This window comes from Hyaloscypha bicolor (assembly GCF_002865645.1).
Source record: "Hyaloscypha bicolor E unplaced genomic scaffold K444scaffold_191, whole genome shotgun sequence".
Classification (NCBI taxonomy): Eukaryota; Fungi; Ascomycota; class Leotiomycetes; order Helotiales; family Hyaloscyphaceae; genus Hyaloscypha; species Hyaloscypha bicolor.
In genome coordinates, this window is record NW_020194693.1 from 318,591 (window position 1) to 336,375 (window position 17,785).

The 17,785-nt window shown below is 47.0% G+C and overlaps 8 protein-coding genes across 8 annotated transcripts; 5 read left to right on the plus strand and 3 right to left on the minus strand.

The window, feature by feature from the left end:
- Positions 1-428: 428 nt before the first annotated feature.
- On the plus strand, positions 429-1,243 carry K444DRAFT_638756 (uncharacterized protein; the record flags this gene model as incomplete). Its single annotated transcript, XM_024884301.1, has 3 exons — positions 429-551; positions 649-744; positions 1,061-1,243. 3 exons carry the CDS (start codon positions 429-431, stop codon positions 1,241-1,243), a joined length of 402 nt encoding a protein of 133 aa, XP_024726154.1.
- A 540-nt stretch (positions 1,244-1,783) lies between these two features.
- K444DRAFT_657927 (general substrate transporter) lies at positions 1,784-3,690 on the minus strand (the record flags this gene model as incomplete). The annotated part of the gene is made up of 3 exons (XM_024886202.1): positions 1,784-2,382; positions 2,544-3,460; positions 3,528-3,690. The coding sequence occupies 3 exons, from the start codon at positions 3,688-3,690 to the stop codon at positions 1,882-1,884; spliced, it is 1,581 nt and encodes a 526-aa protein (XP_024726155.1). The 3' UTR covers positions 1,784-1,881.
- A 1,432-nt stretch (positions 3,691-5,122) lies between these two features.
- Positions 5,123-6,631, plus strand: K444DRAFT_622825 (uncharacterized protein). Its single transcript, XM_024882174.1, has 3 exons — positions 5,123-5,423; positions 5,541-5,659; positions 5,709-6,631. Exons 1-3 carry the CDS (start codon positions 5,211-5,213, stop codon positions 6,358-6,360), a joined length of 984 nt encoding a protein of 327 aa, XP_024726156.1. The 5' UTR covers positions 5,123-5,210; the 3' UTR covers positions 6,361-6,631.
- Positions 6,632-9,071: 2,440 nt separating this feature from the next.
- Positions 9,072-10,314, plus strand: K444DRAFT_622826 (uncharacterized protein). Its single transcript, XM_024882175.1, has 3 exons — positions 9,072-9,291; positions 9,343-9,464; positions 9,583-10,314. The coding sequence occupies exons 1-3, from the start codon at positions 9,144-9,146 to the stop codon at positions 10,084-10,086; spliced, it is 774 nt and encodes a 257-aa protein (XP_024726157.1). The 5' UTR covers positions 9,072-9,143; the 3' UTR covers positions 10,087-10,314.
- A 492-nt stretch (positions 10,315-10,806) lies between these two features.
- Positions 10,807-11,214, minus strand: K444DRAFT_514313 (uncharacterized protein; the record flags this gene model as incomplete). The annotated part of the gene is made up of 1 exon (XM_024873538.1): positions 10,807-11,214. A coding segment is annotated over one exon (408 nt), but the record flags the coding sequence as incomplete, so codon positions are not given.
- A 356-nt stretch (positions 11,215-11,570) lies between these two features.
- Positions 11,571-12,106, plus strand: K444DRAFT_577608 (methylated-DNA--cysteine S-met; the record flags this gene model as incomplete). Its single annotated transcript, XM_024877578.1, has 3 exons — positions 11,571-11,594; positions 11,669-11,830; positions 11,901-12,106. 3 exons carry the CDS (start codon positions 11,571-11,573, stop codon positions 12,048-12,050), a joined length of 336 nt encoding a protein of 111 aa, XP_024726159.1. The 3' UTR covers positions 12,051-12,106.
- Positions 12,107-13,503: 1,397 nt separating this feature from the next.
- Positions 13,504-14,672, plus strand: K444DRAFT_622828 (uncharacterized protein). The gene has a single exon (XM_024882176.1). It carries the CDS (start codon positions 13,719-13,721, stop codon positions 14,391-14,393), a length of 675 nt encoding a protein of 224 aa, XP_024726160.1. The 5' UTR covers positions 13,504-13,718; the 3' UTR covers positions 14,394-14,672.
- A 1,955-nt stretch (positions 14,673-16,627) lies between these two features.
- K444DRAFT_670928 (uncharacterized protein) lies at positions 16,628-17,191 on the minus strand. Its single transcript, XM_024887686.1, has one exon. It carries the CDS (start codon positions 17,152-17,154, stop codon positions 16,735-16,737), a length of 420 nt encoding a protein of 139 aa, XP_024726161.1. The 5' UTR covers positions 17,155-17,191; the 3' UTR covers positions 16,628-16,734.
- Between the last annotated feature and the right edge of the window lie 594 nt (positions 17,192-17,785).

Below are 17,785 nucleotides of genomic sequence, written 5' to 3' on the forward strand. Positions count from 1 at the left end.
CGGAGTTCTGAATTATTGCTATTCTTCCTGTCGAGGTGTAATAAAATGTTCTACTCTTGAGGTGTGCCCGTTTCGACACATATTCACTATTATTCAGACTCCAATTGCGTCATCATCCAGTCTTCAGTAATACTTGTGACACGGATGACTGTCAACTCTTCAACTCAAAGCCAAATCAAGTTCAGTAATGGCGTAAATGACAGTTAAGATCTTCAACTCAAACCCAATTCAGGTTTAGCGTAAATCTATGCCATATTGCAAAGGCCACAAGGCCTTGTCTAATGAAGAAGACGTTAACTTCGTCTCTTTCTTGATTTCTTTTCTTCTCTCTTTAAGAACCTCAACACCCAACAAAAAGCTCTTCTTCATCTTCGGACCAGAGCCACTTAAGACAGGTCCCGCACAACCAAACACACTCTGTAGCAACCATGCATCGCATTGCAATCATAGCAGCTCTTGTCTTCTTCACCCAGCTCATCTTAGCTCTTTCTCCCAACTACCAATTTGATCAATTACCACGCCCCATCCACCAAGCCACTTTCGCGGGCCAGGTCAACGATCATCCCTACGAGTTGAACGGTACTGTCCAGGCAAGCACCACCACTCCCCCTTTTTCCCTCATCCAATCAAATGACTAACCTCAAACAGCACATTCAAGAGCAGCTCAAGAAGCTTTATCCTGGTATTCAGTTTCCCAAACATGAGATCAACAATGAGCCTAAAGCCCTTACGACTCGTAATAAGGTGAGTAAATATTCAACGAGGAAAGTTCCAAGACACTTGGCTAATGGGAATGAAAGGATGGCGTAAGCTGCATAACTTATATCAGTGGTTCTTTGCAAGGTGCAGAGGCTACAAACATCCTCCAATGTATCAATTTCCTCCACAGCACTGGATTAGGCCGTATCATTTGCCCCGGAAACAGCTGCGTCTCAATGTGCTGCATTAACAGTGATAATCTCTGGCTTTGCAACTATGTGCGCCTCCCGCCGCCACCCTTCCATTTGCCCTTCTTTCTTGCTGCCTATTTCCCTTTGGATATGTTCTAACTAAAGAGCAGAACAACTTCGCCATTGACCCGGCCCTTGCCTACTTAGCAAGCTACGCGTACGATATCGAACAATCATGCACCGAGGATTGGGCTGACCCGGGTGTCTGGATTGCAGGTGGTCAGGAGAGTGACACGGATGGTTATGCGGTCTGGGTGCTGGGCTGGAATGGCCAAGGTGGACATGGATGCTAATTGTGATTTCTCACTTTTGGCACTGTCCTCACATTGAATCTCCGTACTTGCGTTGCTTTTCTGGGGCGTGTATGAGATTCGGAGTTACTTGATGGCATAATGGCTTAATGGCTTGGAGAGACGCATTTCTTTGGTTGGATTCGATAATTCCTGGAAAGTCACTGACTCACTTTAGGAAGAGAGCAATTGGACAGTTAGGCACTTTAATGTACTGGATTGAGACAACTTTGGCTCTGGCTTTCCTTTGGCGGAATAGATAACCTCAACTCTTTTACTGAGAATCTCGAGCCTTTGTGGTTATGACTATGATGTCAATAAATGCTTTAAAGGTCACCTTTGCGGTGTTCTGTCCGACTCAAATAGGCGCACTCAACCAGGACACTTCCGAAGCTCAACCAGTTCTTCGTGTCTGAATTCACTTTCGTGTATTTTCAAATTTAATATCTGATGTCTCTTAATCATATCTATTTGGACTTTCCGATCATAAATCTTGTGGTTATGTAGAAATAATGAAAGACTCTCGAAAGCAAGAGTATGTGTGGATTTTCAGGGGCAAATTCGCTTAATGGCGGGGTAAAGTCTTAGCACCCCTTCCCCTATTCTCAACATTTTCCCTCTTCCTACACCTTCCTACTAAATCAAACTTTACTACCCGGGGTCCGAATTTCCTCGCCATCAACCGAAGATTTCTCATTGCTCTCACTGCCAGCCTCCCCCCCATCGCTGTTCTCCAAAGGAACGTGGTCAAAAACTCTCGACACTTCTTCCAGCGCCAAGTTCTTCGTCTCGGGGTAGAAGAAGTAGATGATAGTGAAGTTGCTCACCAGAACAAAAACCCACACAGGCCAATACTTCCAACCGATTGCTGCGAGAGCGATAGGGTTGACGTATCCACTGAAGAGATTCGCCAAGGCGTCCCCGAATCCGAAAATCACGAAGGCTTTGGCGCGGAGGTTGTAGGGTGCTACTTCGGCGATGTAGCTGTTGACCATGGGTGCTGGCATTTTGTAGAAGGCGCCAAAGACGAACCACATTGCAACGGCGGAGAATCCGAGGGCGGAGCTGAATGTCTCTCGGGCTTGGAACGAGCCTAGTATTGTGATGACGATGAGTGCGAAACACATTCCGGTCATGCCGATCTAACCATCGAATTAGTATGGAGTTTTTATAAAATTCAAGAGGGAGGTCGGGAGCCGAAGAGCAATGCTCCCGAGGCATGGACATGCAGGCTCCGGGGAAGCTCCCAGGCTCTGAGCTCTTGAACAAAAGAAGAGCAGAGTAGTATCGAAAATAAGCTCACCAGGAAGAGAGGTCTTCGACCCATGCGGTTAACGAACATCGAGAAGAAGTTACCCCAGAACATCCCATTGAGAGCGATACCACAATTGATCAAAAGCTGCGTTCTGTTCGACTTGATGCCGATATTGACAAGTATCAAGTGGAGATAGTTGGATAATACAGCATTCCCGCACCATTGAATGATGAACCCGGCAGTGACAACGATGAAAAGTCTGTGGCGATTGGCATGAGTTCGTATCCATTCATTCCATGAGGTCACAGCTTGGATTTTCTCCTCTTCAATTGTCCGTTCAATCTCCTTCATCTCGAACTGGAGTAAAGGAGAGTCGCTGTCGCCTTCGGCATGATATTTTTGCAAGATCTGTCGAGCCTCTGAAGTTCGGTTATGTTCGACCAACCAGCGAGGCGATTCGGGAACCCAAATGGATAGAATCATTTGGAACAGCGAGGAGACGGCCTGCAGAGCGCTTGGGAGTCGCCAAGACCATGAGCCAACAATGGAGGCCGTTCCAAAAGTAATCCAAGCTGCCATAAGTTGACCAAGCGAACCAGTACTGTTCATGATACCGACCATCTGGGTCCGTTGGGAGGGGTGGGATAGCTCAGATATCAGGATTGGACATGCAGTGGTCTGAATCGTATTTCCGAAACCAATCAGAAAACGGCCGGCAACGAATGTTGCATAATTCTGCGCCGCAACCTGCAACACCACCCCGACGAGGAGAATAGCTGAACCTATTGCTATTGGCTTCTTTCTCCCAAGTCGTTGGATCAGGGGGGCCGCAATGAAAAGCGCTCCAAGTTGGCCATATCTCACGCCGTTAGTAATCGAGCCAAGCCTGGATCCGGTTGGATGTTGAAAGAAGTTCCTCCACTCTGGGAGAATTTGTAGGCCATTGAGCATGCTCCCATCATATCCTGTTCACGTTATTAGTAACAATAACAGAGAATGGAAGTTTGGATCCGTGACTTGAGAGAGACTTGCCATTGGTGATATCTGTCACGACAGCACACAGTAAGAGGAGATTGAGTGTTCTTAAACCAGGATAGTGCCACCATAGCTTATGCCGTGCAGGAATGATATCGTTGAGTATCAACCCTTCCTCATTTGCCACACGTACTGGACTTATTCGATCGACAAGTGTCATTTTGAGTTGGATTTTTGAATACTTGGCATAAAATAAACGTTAGGCTTAGGATACTGCTAACAGCTCCGGAGAAAATTGCTGAAGGTTAGAGTCTTCCCCAAAACTTAAATAAGCAGAGTCCGTTGCAGACATGACTTCTATGCTTGCACTTCATACGATTGCGAAATTTTTGTCATCTTCTCCATTGGATGAGTGTATTCTCGAGACGGTCTCAGCTGCCAAGAGCTTATAAATCACCTTGCGCAACCTTCGGCCCCACACCCCTGAATCCATCCAGGTGGAAACTGGTTCGGATCGCCGAGAAATCCACATAAAATTAGGAGCGAGGCTCATTTCTAAAGATTTGACTGGCCTGCAGTTTATGCTTTGCAGACTCGTGTTCAGCAAGAACCGTACGACTAAAGAGGAAATGGTTAGAGCCAATAATGAACAGAGTTTCTCAAGGCATGCATGGGATCAGCGAATAATTAGGTAAGCAGGCTGTTAATTGGGGTTTGCATTATTACGAGCTTAGGCACCATGTAGAAATCTTGGTGGAAGCATCCAGACCCAAAGACCCAAGATTCTTAAGACCTTGAAGACCTCTTCATTCGGTCTTCCCGTCTGCTATCGAGACGCTCTCCCTTGGAGGCGTAAAATCATGACTTTTCCAAACCTGATTTCGTCTTCGGAGAGTGATTACCGGTATTCAGATTGCTTTGTGTCTGCTGTGATCAGTATGTGCATAATCTCTCACCAGCCACTTGATGACTACGCTTGCAATTCTCCAGCCTCTTTTGGATTACAAATCAAAAAGCAACTCCCAGTGCCGTGGCTGAGAGCATCATGGCAATGAATGTCACACCAGATGCCTCCTCGACCGATATCCGGGAGGCCGGTAGGATGTATGAAAACGCACATGATTACTCAGAAAGCGGGACGGCTGCACCACTGCAATTCGTCATCAATAACGAGCCACACCTCCCCAGGAACCGGGAACAGAAGAAGCTTGTTCGCAGTCATGCGAAGCGTCAGTCCCGCGCGGTTCAGAAGAGGAAGAACACCCTGCCTGTTCGGAGACGAGCAATCCTCCAAAAAAGCTCTCCCCAATGGTCAGCTCAATCCAAATTTAGCATCACATCGGCAAATACGAATGTCACATCGGAACCCCAGACGCCATCTACAGATACGAAAGCTGCCACTGCCCTCAGTGTAGGATCAGAATCTGATATAGGTCTTACCCCAGAGTCAAGTTATCTTGCCAGTGAGGATAGCGAAGCTCGTTTCTTCTCCACAACTCCAGAGCTGGACTCACCTCTGCCATCTTTACAATCTCTCAACCTGGACGCGCATAAATTTGATCGATGGGTGTTTGATACAAGTGAGTCTTTATCCTCCCTAGATACATTAATATCTGACCCCCCTTAGCCTCGCCATATACTTTATTACAAGATGAAGGAGCCCCTGCGCTGTGTTTGAGTGCTCGAACTTGGCCGTTCCCAAAGCCTATCGGGGCAGAGAAACCAAAGTTCTCCATTTTTATGCCTTCGAGAGTTCTGCCAGCTCCAAATTTTAATCTTCCTCGAGGATGTATGCATAAATCAGCTCTGGTAGTTCCACATATAATCAATAGTCGAGAATACTACTCGTTCAAAGTGGGAACCATACAATGGATCAACGATCGCCTCGACACTCTTTCCGTTGGCACAGGTGATGCGACGATTGGGAGCATATTGCTGCTCATAAATTTTGAGGTATGTGAACAGTTTTCTCGGTTCTTGGAACTCGATGCTTTTCACGTGAGAGCCTGGCTGGAACTAGTTGAGCTTCGCAATTGATATCCCCAAGGCTAATAATATACACCCTGGAAGCTAATGAGAGGGAACGTGACTGAGGCTCGATATTATATGGATGGCGTCCAACAAATCGTCAACCTTCGTGGAGGACTTGGAAATGTTAACAACAGGAATGTTCTCGCTCGAATATTAGTGTAAGATTTCTTTGATTAAACTGCATTCGAATCGCTGACAAAGTTGCAGCATTGATCTACTCGTTGCTGCCCTGAGTAAGCATCAACCTCGATTCTCCCAACCGACTTTATTTCCTGCGGATTTGCTCGGTGCGGTGTTCTACAAGGTCGCAGACTCACCCTTAACAACTCAAAGAACAATGAAAATCGCTCTCAAGGTATCCTCTTTTGGTGAGAGGGGTGCCAGATACCTACAGCGGGCGCAAATGATTACCATGCACCGTATCGCTGGTACGAGCTGCAGCTTTTCGGAATATAAGCACGACCTTTATGAGCCCAAAACAAGAATGGACCAGGACACTTCCGCATTATTCCGTATCATCCAGCAAACGTCAGATATATATCTGGGTGCTCTACAAACCCCACAGATACCATTCTCGTCGCCTATCAACAGAAAATCAACGGTAGCACTTTGCCAAGCGGTCGAGTCTCCAGCAAATGATGACGTGTGGGACCGGTTTCCTGGAATATTCACCTGGGTGCTTTTGGTGGGCTGTGCTGCTGCTGAGGAGGGGTCGACTGAGTACAATTTTTTTGTATGCCTCCTGATTAAAGTGGCGCTTGGTGCGGGGTATGGCTGGTTAGACGCATTGACAGAAGCGGTGAAAACATTTATAAAGGTCAAGGAATTGTCTGAAGGTTGTGAGAAGAAGAATTTATAGAGGCGTCATAAGGAAGGTTAAGCATACACGGAGAATGAAGGGGTTCGCTTAGGGCTGGATTCCCCCGAATACTTCAAGAATTCTGAACAACGAGTTGAATTGTGCTTCAAGAGAAGCAAATGAATATCACTAATTAGTACCAATTTCTGTTCGGCAGAAGGGCTACACTTTTGAAGTGTTCCAATAAAGGGAGCGGCGTTCAAATTTTAGGCGGACGGGATACTTGAGCTGAAGTTAAACAGCACCAACCCATCAAAGGGTCTATAGCCAGTCTTGCACAACATGCTCATCCTAAGCCCAAGTCCAAGTCCTATCCTGCATGTGTCAATGTACTAGCTCCAACCCTCAACTCGAAAATCGCGTTGCTTAATGCTGGCACGAGATATAGCCATGACCTTCGTGGCCTCATAACTCCTATAGCACACGATTCGGAAATCCGAGGTACGCAGAGTCAATATATTTCTCCGCCATTGCCAGAGCCGCCATGACCTAATTACAGTACCCGGCCAAACGCATTTAATTAATCCATAGCTTGCAAATTCCAAATAACTACCAAGAATATCGAATCTCAAAGCTTTCTAGCCCAGGAAATGTGCAAATTATTGATCAAACTCTGTGAAGAATAAAGGAGGTTCGAATAGATTGAAGAAAGGGGATTGGTCAGCTCGACAACAATAGAGAATAGTCCGCTTGAGAGGATGTCATTGATTCATCGTCGGATATGCTTAGGCCACATATCTCTCAGCTTCTGTTTAAGATTAAATTGAAACATTATTAGCCTGCCGATCTATTTGATTTTAGCTGGTACTAGAAGGTAGTCCATCCCGATCGAGAATCAAAACTTAAAATCGCCGATCAAAGCTTAGTACCTCCAGGACGTTCCTGAGAGGGGTTAGATTGCAGTTTAGTCATGGGCTACTGCTTGTCCAGGCGCATAACTTTAAGTCTACTTGTGCTGGAGGCTTCAAGTGTAGATGATGTGGAAATTTCGGTGAACTGCTTTAGTTCCCGAAAGATTTACGTAACAACTTCAGAGGAAGATGGGTGTAGAGTCTGTTGCACGTCGAAAGCCCTTCGTCTGAAGCCTAACTCGGCTGTATTTGCTACCTTAAAACCCCCAGACTTTCTTCCGCGTAAGGGATGACGTTCCAGCTCATCACCGTGCAGTTGCCCTCCCACGTCGGCTTCCCCTCGACCGCCCTCGCGAACCTCTTCCTTGCAAATCAGCTATCGTTGACGGGTGTTATCCCATCCAGCTCCGTTGCAACGTTCAGAGGGTAGTGGGGCGGGGTCGCAATTAAGGTTGTCATCGACGGAGCAACGAGCAGCACATTGCGTGTTGAGAGGTCCCACTTAATGCTTCATAGGGCGCAATGAAGCGTGGAAATAGTGAGCCTGGACCCTCAATGTTGCAACGGAGCTGGATGGGATACGAGAAACTTTTTCACATTATCTGCTCCCACTACCCCAAGACAGCTGAATGTTTCAAAAAAGATGGAACGCATAGTAATCCACTTGAGCATCTTCCGCAACCGTGGAGGTCAGATTCATAGCCCAAGACCTAACGGGCTAACAGACAGACAACTTGGCTCGCTTGAGCTTCTAGCATGGTGATGCGATTGTACATTGAGTAGCGGTGGTGAGGCTTCGACGCTGCAAATCTGAAGTAGCCTCAGGTGTTGTGGATGATGAGAAGTGAAGTCGGTGAAGTTGATGGGAGAGGAGTTGTAGTATAAAGGTCACATGACAGTCTAGATTGTCTTAGCGTCGCTTGGCCCCCTTTTCAGCCCCCTATTCTCTTTCCTCTGTTATTGATCTCTCCCAAAATCACAACGATCTTCCCTCTCAAAACCAACAAACCAATTGCTCTGGAATCGCTGTTTTATTTTGGTCGACACATTGGCTGGTAAGGAGTAAACAGTAACTTGACTGATGTTTTCGCGGCATGGGTCCGACAGCGAAACACCAAGACAGCACAGTCTGTGACTCGAGCGACCGTACTGATATCCGCAGCTGCTTTTCGATGAAAATTTGCATGGGGCCGTCAAACGGTGTTTTTGAGCTGCTTCTCGGCCCTCGAGGAATCCGTCTTGGGCCATTGGCATTAAGCTGTTGAGGCTGCACCGGAGGCTTCACAGTTGATGACGTGCTTGGAGGTCTTCTCCAGGTTTTAAGTGGAATGGAGCCTTTCACTCAATTCACAGCCACGCGGATGCCGAAGATGTGCTCTTTCCATGTTTCATCTACCTTAAGGTGTTTCCTTGACGTCTGTTTTCACGTGACCTGTTAACATCGAGACGACGAGTGTCGCAGCTTCTAGAAGGTGCCCCAATCGGCCAATAATATCTGCAACAAGCCTCCGGACTGGAGGTCTCCCATTCATGTTCAAGCCACATCTGTCTTCGACTTGGTAAAAGCGCCACTTGCCCTGCAACTTGGACGAACAGACTGTCGATCAGAAAACACACACCACTTACTTCCTCTCACGAATCAATGTGTACCCTCGGCATTGACCACTTCAAACCCGTATGAACCCCTGAAAATCGATGGTCTGCGGCCAATTGACGGGCCTGTCCGTTCTTGCATAATGTTTCGAAACAACGCTGAAGCACAGGGAGACCTTTCGAGGTCGCCTCGGACCGTCAGGGCTTTCCTTGGCAGTTTTGAAATCTCTACTTTACCTTTCAACCCCATCTTTCCCTTCTTGCGTTGCCATTTATGATTTTTAATTGTTCTTGTTGATACCTTTTGTATTTTTGGTTCTTTGGTTTCTTCTTCAGACCATGTTCCCTTCACCCCTCCTTCTTGTTGTGCTCGCTGGCGCCGCAACTGCATTCACACCGGCTGGATTCGAGCCTGCCTCTTCAAATAACTTGACGGTTGTGTTCGGGAACACATTAGCTACCAATGGCAAGAATATCCTCAAAGCCGGTGAGATTTTCCATCAAAATAGTCTCCCCCATTCTTTCTAATGCATTCCAGAAACGGCGCAACCTCCCATTATCGGCACTTCCCAGAAGCTTTTTGGCAGTTACACGATCATGATGGTAGACCCGGACATCCCTCCTCAAACAGCTGGTGGGCCAACTGGTGAACTTCTCCACGTAGGTGTTGGGGGAGAAACCCTTTCCTATTTGTGACTGTTTCATGAGATTTTTCTAAGACAACGTCCTCTCCCGAAACAATCCCAATTAAGCAATTGCTGACTCCCCCGTTACTTAGTGGATGCAGTCAGGTCTCGTTTCCGCGAACAACGCCACATTCATCGGTGGAGTTCGAATGTTCGAGTTAATCAATCCCACCAACACCTCTGCATTGGCAACCTATATCCAACCCTCTCCACCAAACAAGTCTCCTAATACTCACCGGTACACTCAAATGCTGCTCAACACCACCGGAAACAGCAGCGCTCTCTCCACACTATCTACATTCGCCAAAACAAGAAGCGACTTCAGCGCAGTGAACGTTGTGAAAAGTTCGGGGTTGAATGTTTTGTTCGGGAACAGTTTTGATGTTACGAATACGACATTGATACAGTCAAATATCACCAAGACAACCGCTAGTGTAGCAGGAGCAGGAAGCACGGGGACCGGGACAGCTAGTGCAGCGGCGACAGGGACGGGCACCACACCGAAGAGTGCAGGCCGTGTGACAACTGTGAGCGATGGCAGAGGAGCCTATATTGCAGGATTGGGAGCGCTTGCTGCTGCGGTTATGCTGTTGTAGGTATATTTGAGCTATGCAATATTTCGAGACATATCCAGGTGCTCTATTTTTATCGTTCTTGAACAAAACCAACCCAGCCTTCGCACGATGAAAGAGGGTTTTAAGCAGAATGAGAAAACAATATGCACATGGTATTACGAGTGGGTCCTCGTGCGATCATGAGAAAGCGAGTAAAATGTCAAAGGATTAAGTACTGTACAACATTGTTAGATAATTACTGTATCCACAGAGTGCTTCCTCTGGGAATTTTGTCTTCTCTGGCATCACGGTTTGCAACGTCAGACTTGCGCCGTTGGCTCCTCGAGCTGTTCCCCGCAAGAATGGACAAAAGTCCAGCTATTTTCTACGTGAATCATACAATTCTGCCCGGATCGCTCAGCACAGGTAGTCCGGTGAGTTAGAGCTGCCAAAATCGAGGAATTGGAAGCCATCATCCATCATGTCGAGGTTGACAGAATCAGAGAAATAATCCGGCGATGACTCCTCGGAGTCGATGAGGTCGAACGGCATCGGTATGGAGGGCAGTACACCAGCAAAACGATGCCAGTCTTTCTCCAGCTCGAGGCAATCGAAGTTTGCTAACGGCAGACCATTCTCGTATCCATAGTCTCTTGAGATGTTGGGCGTAGGAAAACACTCTTCGGGATCTTGAGCAATGTCGAAGGCTTGTTGCTGATCGGTGTCGACCACTTCCGGGAAGCCCCCCATAGTCCCAGGGAGAATAGAAGCCCGGTATTCCCCCACGGTCATCCCCATAACCTTCTTGAAGATCCTGCAGAAATGGCTTTCCGTCAACCCCACCGCCGTTGCCAGCGCCTTGACGCTGCACTTCCTATCTACTTCACCACTCTGCTCCTTCCTGACCAAATCACACGCTTTCCCAACAGCCATCTTCTGAGGATCGCCGGCCCCATCTCTCAGTTCTGGGCGGCAGCGCTTGCACGCTCTGAACCCTTCCGCCGCTGCTTCAGCGGCAGTGTCATGGAACACGATATTTGCTCGTCTTGCGAGGCGTGAGGGACATGTCGGACGGCAGTATATTTTGGTTGTTGTGACGCAGTAGACGAATGCACTTGCTGATTTGGGATTTCGACTTTGGAGGGCAGCCCAACGAGTACTGGAGGTGGCGAATTGAGGCATGATATTGTCTGATACGGTAAGGCGAAGGTAGCTGCCAGTTTTGCATCGGTCAAGATATTTTGAAGAGAAAGCAGTTGGTATGGCATGGAAATGATTCCATGTCTGATATGAGTCAAAAAGACGAAAGCGATGTAGTTGTGACGAAAGTTGCGAATGAGGTCGTTGAATTTAGGTGGAGGCAAGGCGTCGGCAATGAGTAAGCGAGACTGCTCTGGAAGTGACCAATCAGAAGCTGCATCTGCAAAGTGACGCGCTCCTTCACTTCACCATAAAAAGCGTAACGATATTCCTGAATTCTCTCTCGGCAATCATTCATGTTCACTAGAAATCCAACTCTCTCCAAGATGACAGTCACAGAATATCAAGAGGTAACTCGAAACCCCCTTTTAACCCGCCATTGCCCCGCCTACCAATTTTCAAAGCGAGACTGACACGTCCAAAGCGCGTCTACGCACTCCTATGCCAGATCCCCAAAGGAAAAGTCGCCTCCTACGCCTCCCTCTCCAAAGCTCTCTCTTCCTCTCCTCGAGCAGTGGGCGGTGCATTGCGAAGGAATCCTTTCGCGCCGGAAGTGCCTTGCCACAGAATAATTTGCGCAGATGGCGTAAGCTCCAGCTCAACCATGGCTAAATTTATGAGGCATTTGCTAACTGGGGCTCCCTCACGGACAATAGTCAATTGGTGGATTCAAGGGAGAGCCGCAAGATGCGCCTTCTGGCATTAATCAGAAGGAGAAATTGAGGTTGTTGAAGAGTGAAGGTGTTCTATTTGAGAATGGTATCTTGATAGAGAAGGACAGATGGTGGGATTGTTTCAAGGTGTGAGTACAGATGATTCTGTGTAATTAGATTAAAACAAGCAATGTGAATCTTGATAAGGCAGAAAAGAAAAATGTTTAATTTTCCAAGGAAGGAAGGAGAGTTGAAAAGTGATTAGATGGAAACTCCAGCGGAAATCTCGCACATAAACGGCCTCTCTCTAGTCTTCCGCCATATCCATTGGGATCATGACATCCTCCCTCAATGCAACTGGAACAGCACAAAACTCTGATCAAAGATCAGAGGAATGTAAATATTGGCCTTAATCTAGTGCGCAATCTGCTGAAATTCTAGCCGTACTTCGTTGAGGATCGGGTATACCGAAGGCATAAGTTGGATTACAAACAAGACGGAGACTACCCACAGTTAGCATTACTTAGTAATCAAAACGTTGGATCCGTTTCGAACGAGCCCTTAATCTCAGAGAAAACGAGAGTAATAACCAGGGGTTTAGTTGCCTCGGATAAAACTGCTTCTTGACTACATCCACTTATTGAAACGCTGGAAACTCAAAGATATCCGTATGTATAACAATAGTCGGTCCCACTCAAAACATACTAGAAATCATCTGTCCGCTGAAATAATCACGTTCGGCTTTCAGAGTCCGACAAAGATTTGGTGTGCCGAACATTAAGCTCCACTTGAAGTTATCTTCACTTGAGATGAAGGGACTGAAAGGTTTTGTTTGAATCAGATTTATAACTTTAGTCAAAGGTCAAAGTCTTTGTCGGGTACCGATTCTCTTATCAAACTGAGGACACAGAAAGTCCTCGCCAGAGCAGGGAAAGCGAAAACGCCACAACTTCTCAATTGCCACAAGGAACGTCAAACTTCTGCCACCCTTAGCTTTAGGTACCCTGCTCGGCACAAAGTTGCCGGGTTGCCGTAGCACAAGATCTTGATTGGAGAGTTTTGAGAGCAGGGCGAGGATCTGACTCATAGTAATCACGGAGGAATAATGGGAAAAAGTAAAACGAACCCCCCGGTGTCGGTTAGGGGTGTCGATTGGGGCAGGGGTGTTAACGACTTTCAATTGGCTATTTAAGCTCTTTAAAAAAGATTAAGTTAGATTTTTTAATATAAGTATAAGTTAGTATATTATAACCCTTGTATTATAATCACGTGCTTCCTAATTTATAATAAAGGTTTCCTTAAAATAGTATTTTAATTTAAGAGAGTTTATATACTAATTAATTAAGTTCTCGTTTTTAAGCCCTATAAGGCCCTATAAGTTATGGGCTTATAAGGCTCTTATATCTGGTTTTAGGGACTTATTCGCTAAATTTCTGGGCTTTCTTAAGCTCACCTTTAGGTTATAAAATATAACCCCCCATTACTTTCTTTTAACAGCCAGCACACTTAGGTTCCCTTAAAAAATAACATCATTTAATGCCCAGTCCATAGGATTGCCCTCGATAAAATTATAAAAACTTGATTGTCACTGCTATAGAAGTTAATATAAAAACTTTGATTTTCGGCCCGGATTTCGGTGTATCACGACTAACCGGAGGCGCGTGCCTGGCTACCTGGTCATCGACACCCCTAATCGACACCGGGAGGGGCGGAGGGATCGTTCTACTTTTTCCCGGAATTATAACCCACATTTTCACGACAACAGCCACTCCACAACTTCCCTCTTCCACGAAACCTCAATCAGAAATCCTGGGAATGGAAATGGCAGCCGCACTCCCCAAAACCCCCTTCCAGCTCCACGGAGGCTGCTTCTGCACCGCGATCCGCTACACGATTTCCATCCCCGAGCTCTCTCAACGAAAACTTCTCCCAAAGGCCAGCATGACAGCTGACCGCCTCCTCGTCCCGCCCAACGAAGTTAATGAACGATTGCCCATCATAACGCTCGACCACTGCAACTCCTGCCGTCGCGTCCCGGGCGCAATTGTACATTCCTGGTTTCTCTGTCCCCGAGAATGGGTCGAGTTTACTGTCCAGCCTCGCGAGTCAGGTGACGAGAAAGAGGCTATCAGAGCCGACAGCACGGCGTATCTGCACGAGGACAAGACTCTGGCTGAGCGCACGTATGTCACGCATTTTAAGAGCTCGGAGCACTCGAATAGGACGTTTTGCGGGAAGTGCGGGACACATGTGACACTCTTTAAGACAGGGCCGCTGGGGCCTTTGCAACAGGCGTTGGGGCCTTTCTTTGATGTTGCCGTTGGCACATTGGATAAGGAGTGTTTGGAGATGGAGGGGTTTATGCCGACTATTCAGTTTTGGCATGATGATGGGATTCCTTGGGCTGTGAAGTTGGTGAATGAAGGGAAGAAGGGTTTACACGCTGATGTGGCTGATTTATCGAAACTGAAGGCCGAGGACGAACAGAAGAAGTGAAGGAAGAAAAAGGTAATATTACAGGGGATTTTGTGAAAGCCTGTTTATGCCACGAAGCAAATGTTGCGGGCTGAGATGGGACCATGTACTGTCAAAATCGATCCTGGCGTCGAACTTGTGTGATGGGACATTCATGAACCGCTACCTCAACCCAAAAAGACATCAATCCACTCAAGGGGCTGTCCTTCCTACATGTACTTTTCAACATGACCAATACCTTTCCTGTACGCGATACCATCCTCCCACTCAATCCAAAGAACGTTATAGAATTCATATCGTACTCCTTTGGATTCCTCTCTCCAGTGATACCCTCTTGGTGGTAGTGGTATCTTGTCCCAATATTCCATTTCCTTTGCATAGCCCCTAGAGATTGCAATGAGTTCACAAGTACTCGAGGTTTGTGGCGGTAATGGACATTCAGTATCCCTGCCCATAAACCAGCGCCATCTCGAAGAGACACACAAAAATCCGATCCTTGACAGTATGCCCGCTCGGCCGTATCTAGCCAATACCTTGATATGCGGCATGAGATGAACGCTAGATGAACCAGAAGTCTAACACTGTTGTCGATCGCGGAATGGTAATTGGGTACCAAAATCCTGCGTTCGTGTCTAAATTGTGTTTGAAGAAGTATTCAGACTACGGTATTCTGGAAAGTGGTTATCATCATATTACTCGCCAAAAAGGGATCGTAATTATATCGAGCTTAAGGTTGATTATCATTATTTAACCTGGGGAGACATACGCGAAAGGAACAGTCTCTGCCAAGAAAGCCTTGTTCACAGCCCCAGAATAGGCTAGCAAGACTACCTCTTGGATCTCCAAGCCATCCGCCTCGGGAGGAAGCCCGAAAACTCTCCTTCTCTATCTCAACACGGCTATTGCTCCTCCAAGAAGAGTAATTTAACGTTTAGAGACAGACCCAGGCAGTAAACTCTAACGCTTAAAGAAAGAGAGACAGAAACCATTTTACTAAAGTCTCCTTTCGTCCGCAAATACGCTTTATATAACTTCTAAGCCTCAAGATTCCTCTATAACCTAAGCCTCTTAATAATACAAATAAACCCAAGTATGAAATGCCCGTTAGGCCATATCCCTAATATCTCTATAACCCTAGCTAAAGGTATGCGCTATTAACGCGCTAATGCCTAATGGTCAGACGCCCTTCGCTAAACAGGCGGAATGAGGTACTAATTTCTTATCAAACATTAGTCGAGTAGAGACCGGCGGGCGAATCTTGTATGTCGATATCGAATAATAGAAGAGACACTTTGTCTCGAGTCAAGAGGAGGAGTTGATTTGAGTCGGAGTGGTGCTGGCGGTCAAGGAGGAGATTCGATTAGTATCGCCAGTTCGGGACTCAATACTAGCCCTGTACTCCAGAGGAGCAAATAGTCGGTGGACCGACTACTACAGGTTACCAGACCGCACCACGAGGAGGCTTTGAGTCGTCGCAGTCCGATCGTAGTGATATCGTGCCCAGCCAACAAGGATATCAGACCCGTTGTCCAAATAACAGTGGTCTCTGTATCTTCGCCAAAAAAACTGCTAACCTCCCTCTTAAAATCGCTTGCTTTGTCGTGGACATACCACTGGGTGTGAAACCGTTCGTACGGAGGTGAATGTTTCTTATGTTCAAATAATCTCCCCCACTGAACCAGTCTCGCAGGCCGATTGAGCCTTGCCAACCCATCCATGACCAGCTCGGCAAACTTGATTTCGAGCAATTTTGACGTTTGGGATTCCGTCGTGTCGCAGGACCAGAGATTACCCAGAGAAGAGCGACGCCAAAGAAAATTTCTGGCAATCCATACAAGAAGCCACCATAAAACACATCACTGAGCAGTGTGGTTACACCTGAGAAAGAATCGACAACGTCTTTCGGGTATGTGAGATCCTTGCAACTGAAATCGCAGACAAGCTGACGATAACCGTGTAGCTCGGGCCAAGAGTGCATGAACAGCTTAGATACATGGGGTTTGAGGGCAGTATCCATGGAACTACTCTTCTGCATATCCTTCCGACGGGGTTCTGCAACATCTTCATACGTAACATCACAGGCCACAGGGGCACTTCCAGATTATGGAGTCCTCACAAACAAATGAGCTTCCTTGGCGAGAATAAAGCCTCTTGGAACGTCCAACCTCTCTCGGGCCACGTGGCTGTATTTGGGTTTAGGAGGCAATCCTCAACAACACGAGCACCATTTGAAAGTTTGGCCGTGCGTTGAGAGTGCCTTCTTGGAAATAATACCACTTTAATGCCTCGCAGGCCGTAATTGGCGTCTTCTCATTAGCAGCAACAATTGTGAGCACCGCGTTTGCATATATCGAAGCCGTCCTTATAATTTCGCGATGGGGGAGATTTTCTCCTCGTCTTGTACAGTACAATACAGAGAGTCTACCCAGAGGTTGCGTTCGTTCAAGAGTTCCGTAAAGGCGATCGCATCTCGAATACAAGTCGGAATTTGCCAGGCAATTTCTTCGCGGTCCAGGTTGCCAGGCTGCTGAAAGAGTTCCACATTAGCTTGAATTGTGGTCAGATTTGGTGTACTGCCCCATCCATGGCTAAGGGCCATGTAAGACTCCTCGGATGCAGCTTTCGTCAGGCATTTGCCCCAAGTATCAATGGGCAGATTTGGACGATGCTGGGTGATTCTTGTGGTGCCGTAGGCGCATCGACAGCTCTGATCATGCTGGTGGTCAAATGTGAATATCCAGTCTCGGACAACTTGAATGTCTATCCATTCTGGATCGACCATTCTCCCACGGCCTCTATACGCAGAACTTTAATTTTTGTTCGACAGCAACAAGGGCTGAGAACTGATATACCCGACTTATATTTTGGGCCCGTGACTACCGTAATTCGAAATTTCCACCTGCCGATAATCTTTTTTGAATTTAGAATGCGACAAGTCAGGGCAAGAGTGTGAGAAATAACGGAGAATGTACAAAACAGTCGACTGAAAAGACATCTGCAACTATGTCCAGTCCTACGATCTCGTGTGATTTCCCTGATGCATTGAAGGCATTACGTATCAACCTGCAAATATGGCAAGGTAGACTTTTCTGGGTCGCACCACACAAACGAGATTCACGAACTCTCTTTCTTCCGTTGCCCTTCCGTCGACGAGCCATGTATGGACAGAGTGCGCGAATAAATTAGCCAAGCTTCCTCGACCTTTCAGTGTTCTCTGAAGCTCGCTCATTAGGCTGGGAGCCTTGCTTGTCACGAATGCGCTTCAATGAAGACTTGAGCAGCTTCCATCTCAAGAGTGGAGTGCGGACCGGAGTATCGCAGTCAAAACGTAAGCTAGAATGACCGAGCCTGTCTCAACCATTCTTCTCGTCGTGTTGGGAGCCACAGAAGTCAGATGTCGAGACGTCGATGAC

What these genes read in the sequence shown, in the direction of transcription:
- K444DRAFT_622826 (XM_024882175.1), top strand. Translation starts at nt 9,144, where the DNA reads ATGTTCCCTTCACCCCTCCTTCTTGTTGTGCTCGCTGGCGCCGCAACT. An exon ending in CAAGAATATCCTCAAAGCCG is followed by an intron (nt 9,292 to 9,342) that starts GTGAGATTTTCC and finishes AATGCATTCCAG; the next exon opens with AAACGGCGCAACCTCCCATT. An exon ending in CAACTGGTGAACTTCTCCAC is followed by an intron (nt 9,465 to 9,582) that starts GTAGGTGTTGGG and finishes CCCGTTACTTAG; the next exon opens with TGGATGCAGTCAGGTCTCGT.
- K444DRAFT_670928 (XM_024887686.1), bottom strand. Translation starts at nt 17,154, where the DNA reads ATGGTCGATCCAGAATGGATAGACATTCAAGTTGTCCGAGACTGGATA.
- K444DRAFT_622825 (XM_024882174.1), top strand. Translation starts at nt 5,211, where the DNA reads ATGCCTTCGAGAGTTCTGCCAGCTCCAAATTTTAATCTTCCTCGAGGA. An exon ending in TGCTGCTCATAAATTTTGAG is followed by an intron (nt 5,424 to 5,540) that starts GTATGTGAACAG and finishes ACACCCTGGAAG; the next exon opens with CTAATGAGAGGGAACGTGAC. An exon ending in GTTCTCGCTCGAATATTAGT is followed by an intron (nt 5,660 to 5,708) that starts GTAAGATTTCTT and finishes ACAAAGTTGCAG; the next exon opens with CATTGATCTACTCGTTGCTG.
- K444DRAFT_622828 (XM_024882176.1), top strand. Translation starts at nt 13,719, where the DNA reads ATGGCAGCCGCACTCCCCAAAACCCCCTTCCAGCTCCACGGAGGCTGC.